The sequence below is a fragment of the Poecilia latipinna genome, unplaced genomic scaffold, assembly GCF_001443285.1.
Source record: "Poecilia latipinna isolate Pla-1442-1.1 unplaced genomic scaffold, P_latipinna-1.0 Scaffold54, whole genome shotgun sequence".
In the NCBI taxonomy this organism is placed as follows: Eukaryota; Metazoa; Chordata; class Actinopteri; order Cyprinodontiformes; family Poeciliidae; genus Poecilia; species Poecilia latipinna.
Window position 1 is genome coordinate 983,187 of NW_015112670.1, and position 4,978 is coordinate 988,164.

General features: G+C 33.6%; 1 protein-coding gene across 1 annotated transcript in view; it reads left to right on the forward strand.

Moving 5' to 3' along the window:
* LOC106960533 (B-cell receptor CD22-like) overlaps window positions 1-4,978 on the forward strand; it is a 20,451-nt gene that overhangs the window by 4,100 nt on the left and 11,373 nt on the right. The window contains exons 2-5 of the mRNA XM_015053677.1: window positions 478-595; window positions 2,474-2,809; window positions 2,929-3,240; window positions 4,095-4,358. Of these exons, the coding sequence (XP_014909163.1) occupies window positions 550-595; window positions 2,474-2,809; window positions 2,929-3,240; window positions 4,095-4,358 (958 nt within the window). The 5' untranslated portion in view covers window positions 478-549. The remainder of the gene's footprint in view (window positions 1-477; window positions 596-2,473; window positions 2,810-2,928; window positions 3,241-4,094; window positions 4,359-4,978) is intronic.

A 4,978-nucleotide genomic window follows, 5' to 3' on the forward strand; every position in this document is an offset into this window, starting at 1 on the left:
CATCCATCCATCCATCCATCCATCCATCCATCCATCCATCCATCCATCCATCCATCCGTCCATTTTCTTACACCCTCATCCCATTGGGGTCAGGAGGGTTGCTGGTGCTGATCTCCAGCTGTCAAAGGGTGAGAAGCCGTTTGACATCCTGGACAGGTTGCCAGTTGCTCTACTAGATATGAGCTAGTACTCCATAATTAGGAAGAATATTATATAATACAAAATATATTTTATAATTAAAAACAGTACAAATGATAAACTCCAGATTCATGTTGGTGGTACTGTTGTTAGCTCTGTTACTTTCCTGCAAGAAGATAGTTTGAATCGCTGGCTGAGGATTTTATGAATGGAGTTTATTCTGGGTACTCTGGCTGCCTTCCAAAGGACAAAATCATGTATTGTAGGTGAATTTGCTTTTCTAAATTGCCCCTGGCTTTGCATAGTAACTTGACATTTATGTCCGTTTCTGTGTGATAGACTAGCAGTCATCCCAAAGTGAACCACACTTCCAGCCAAAGGTTTGTTGGGAAAAGGATCCAACTAACAAAGATGGCTGGACCTCTGATTTTTCTTCTAATTGGCTCTGTACTCCAAGGTAAGATTCTTACTGGTAACATTTAGTTTGGCTTAAATGTTTTAAACAACAAATCCATTCCAGGTTTCAATGTCTATGAAATAATTTCTAATTATGGTTGAATCCAGTAAACTATAAATCATTCTTCAGTTCATTCTAATTTGTCATGGTTGAGTTCTATTTCACGCCCTTAATGAAAATGTCACTTTCCAAAAAAATAGTCATTTTTTGCCAAAGTTACTTAACATTTATAAATTGGGAAAACACTGTGGTACAGCAAATTTTTAATTCAAGAGAAATCCAAACTGTGCAGAGAACAATAACAAATTTGCTCAAAGGAAAATACAGAAATGCCAAAGATGAAAAAGTTACTGCTGACACTATAACATAAAATTGATTGTCAGTGTTTATGCCAGCAAAGCTGGAAAGAGTACAAAATTAATATAGGCTACTTAAGTAAATATACAGTGAATCTGATTAAACTTGCACTTAAATACAATTAAAGTTACTAGGAGTAAAAGTAAAAAGAACCTCATTAAAATTTTACTGTAGCTACTTTGTCACAAGGGAAATGAGAACAGGTTGGTTTCAAAATGTTTTTTAATTGAAGGAGCAAATTTATAGACAGACAACACTATAATGGGACATTCATTTCAATAATCTTCTGTCAGCTGCTGTCTTTATGGTTCTGAACAGCAGATCGTCTCCCCCATCTCAGCATCCTTCACTACATGGAGCTTCTCTGTGTTTGTCCTCGTCCTCAAAACCTGGCAGTTCTTTGGAAAAGGAAAACTATTCATCCAATATTTCCTCTGTCCCTCCTATCTAATAGTTTAAACAACTGACTCTAAGCTAATACCCTGATTTTCTGTTTTCAGCTTTAGTCAATATAAATTATAATCACACCAAGCTGACATTTACAGTTGATTTTAAATATTATTGAAGTTTACAATACATGATAAAGCTGTTGTCTTTGTCTTCCATTTGATGCAACACAATAAGACCTTAGTACAAACTTAGCAGAAAAATCAATGCTGTTTTTTTTCTAGTGTTTTTTTATATTTTACTTTTACTTATTCATCAATGTGATTTTGAATGCAACTGAGAAAAGTACTTTATTTAAAACAAATTTAAGTAAAAATTCAGATTTTGTAAACAAGCAAAAGTACAAAGTAGACAAATTATAATTACAGCAATATGAGTAAATGTAACTAATAACTTTCCACAGTTTATGCCAGAACCTGAACAATCAAAATATTTTTTTATTTTTCAAATTATAGACAAACTGCACACACTGCGTAGAGCTTTTACTTTTTGATTCGTCCATACAGGAAGCCTGTAATACAGTAAAATATTGATATGTTTTCATTTATTTTGGTTTGCACTGATGATTTTTGTCATAGTATTGGCAAATCTTTCAAGATACTTTCTCCTCTGCGTAGAGCACAAATATGAACCCAACTTAGATGACAGATATGAAGCTAAATGTCTTCACATCTATTATGCAAGAAATTAGAAAAAAGACCTAAATGTCAAAATCATTAAACAGTTGCATATTTACTCAATTAAATCTTTCAGTGTGTTGTTTAATCAAAATTCACTTGTTGTTTGAACTCAAAGTATCATAAATTTTCTTGAATTACAATTTACTAAGATACATGACCCATCTTTACGCAGTCTTTTCAAGAACAATGTGCACTTTTAGGTAATATGTTGCAAAACAAAAAGCTGAGACAAACCAAAATCTACTTCAGACAAGAACCCCATGACTGTAACAACATCTTGAATGAAAGATGTCTTGGAAAGTCCCAATAAACTTTTTGCTGTTTTTGAAATCAAATTAAAAGTGAAATAAACTACTGCAGCATTTTCTTATTTCTATGTCTGTTTTCTTTTCAGGCTCCAACTGTAACAGTTTCGAGGTTAATTTGCCACAGACTGTGAAAGTTATGACAGGGTCATGTGTGACCGTCCCCTGCTCCTTTGACATTGAGAAGAAATATGAACAGAACTTGAATGACAATTGTGAAGCTATATGGCGTTCCAGAACCACAGGAGATGTTGCACAACTAACTGACAGAAATCTACAAACAGGAGACTTAACAAACAAAAACTGCACCACAACTTTCAGCAATATGCAGCTTCTTGATACCAAGAATTACATCTTCAGACTGGACTGTAACAATGCTCTGAAATACAATTTCCTTAATGCTGATGTAAAAATTGAGGTCACAGGTAGGTCAACATACTCATTCAGAACTTTGACGGATACATTGTGTTGAGGCAGCTAACTTTAAATTTATTATATTTTACTGACACACTGATAATGAACAGCATCTGAACTGTCCAAGCAGATAATTTTCCCTCACCAACTCTGACTCCATCCACCCTGAAGATAAAGGAGGGAGAGTCAGTGAGTCTGACCTGCTCTGCTCCGGCTCCATGTCTGCCTCATCCTCCAACTCTGATTTGGACCCCAAAACTGGGGGACATTCAGGAAACACTGCAGGAGAAACTGGACAAAACTAAATTCAAGACCTCAGTTATGAACTTCACTGCTTCTCACCTCCATCATGAGCAGAAAATTTCCTGCACTGCTGTGTACAAGAAACAAGATGGAGGCTCTGATGCACCTCTTACCAAATCTTTATTGCCAGATATTTCATGTAAGTTCTTTTGACTTCTTTTATACGGCAACTCAGACTATTTTTGTTATTTGTTTATTTCTATTTGGAGGGAACAATTTGAGTTATCTAAATAACTCTTCCTATTGTCATAGGGTTTCTCTATATTTCTATATAGTCATTTTATTTCAGTATAAAATATGTTATGCTGTTTTCTTCCACACAAATTTTAAAACGTTTATTTAGTTTCTAAAACCTTAAGATCTAATCTAATGCTTGTTAAATTACATGATAAAGTGATAAATGTATTTAAAATGAAGTGTGGATAAAACTAAAATGGCACTTGTACTAAGAAAGTGTTAACACACAAACATGTTGTGGTGTTTTACTTTCATCAGTCACAAAAAACAAACAGTTAAAATTTATGACTAAATATGGAAGTGTACAACATATAAAAAAAAAAAAAATGATCAACCGATGACATACCAGATAAATTGACTGACCAAATAGCTTTTGAAAGGGTGGGATTTACCTGGTCCAATGTTCCTGAGAAGGATTTGGGCTAAAATATTACAATAAATTACAAATTAAAGTTGAATCATTAATATTGGAAAGATTATAAAAATTAAGTTATCAAGGGAGAAGAAGATATTTTTGTGCAGAGATGTCAATGAGATTGGAGAAGGACATTCATACCGCAGACACAGAAGTTTTGTGTATGTATAACATTTAAAAAGATCACACATTTAATATAATGTAATGCTTACAGTAACCAAAATATTTCCCTAAGTTGTAGCAAAACTTTCAAAAATGTAGTCGGTGTCCTTCAACTGTCAACTTTATGACTCCATTTTATTTGTGTCGATATTAACAATTTAAAATGTTTCCTCTTTTAGATTCCCCTAAGAATGTCACAGTTTCAGTCAGTCCCTCTGGTCCGGTTGTAAAGAACAGCAATGTGACTCTGACATGCAACAGTGATGCCAACCCAGCAGAGAAGAATTACACCTGGTACAGAGCTGATGGAGGACAGGAAACTGTCTTTGGAAATGGAAAGATTTTGAACATTAAAGTATCATCAGACATGAGGAATTTGTTCTGCAAAGCTGTAAATGAGATTGGAGAAGGACGTTCCAACCTCAGGCATATAGATGTTCTGTGTATGTATAAGTCTTAATAACATTTTTGCATTTTTGTATTGCTTACAATAAACAGTAAGTTTTTATCAGTAAAACTTAAAGTTTTCAGATGTGTGGCCTCACATTCAATTTATATGATAGATGAAAACACAGAAGATTTTTCAAACAAAGTAGATATACATTATTTTCCAACTTACAACAATAAGACAGTGTCACACATAATGCAGACTTGCATAGATCGCTGAAACCTTAAGACAGAAATAAAATGTACGTCTGGTTAGTTCAGTCTTAAAGTATGACAGCTCCTGCTGAAAGGTTTGTAAAAGTCATTTAAAACTACATGGATACAAGCAGTAAATAAAATAATAATTAGTCAACGATGTCCAGAGTTATCTCTTTAAAATTTGAAATAATTTGCTTTTGGTTTTTTGTTTTGTTGTTTTATTTATTTATTTATTTTTTTCAAAAATATGTTATTAATTTTTGTTTTTAAGAACAAAACAACAAAAAGCAAAAGTTCAGCAGTGCAGTTTAGAGAAGAAAAAAACTAAAATTAGGAGCCATACATATTTTCAGCATGTTATAGTCCAAGTCTAAGAGCGTAGTCCAAAAAGGGTTTCCATGCAAAGAGGATATAGAGG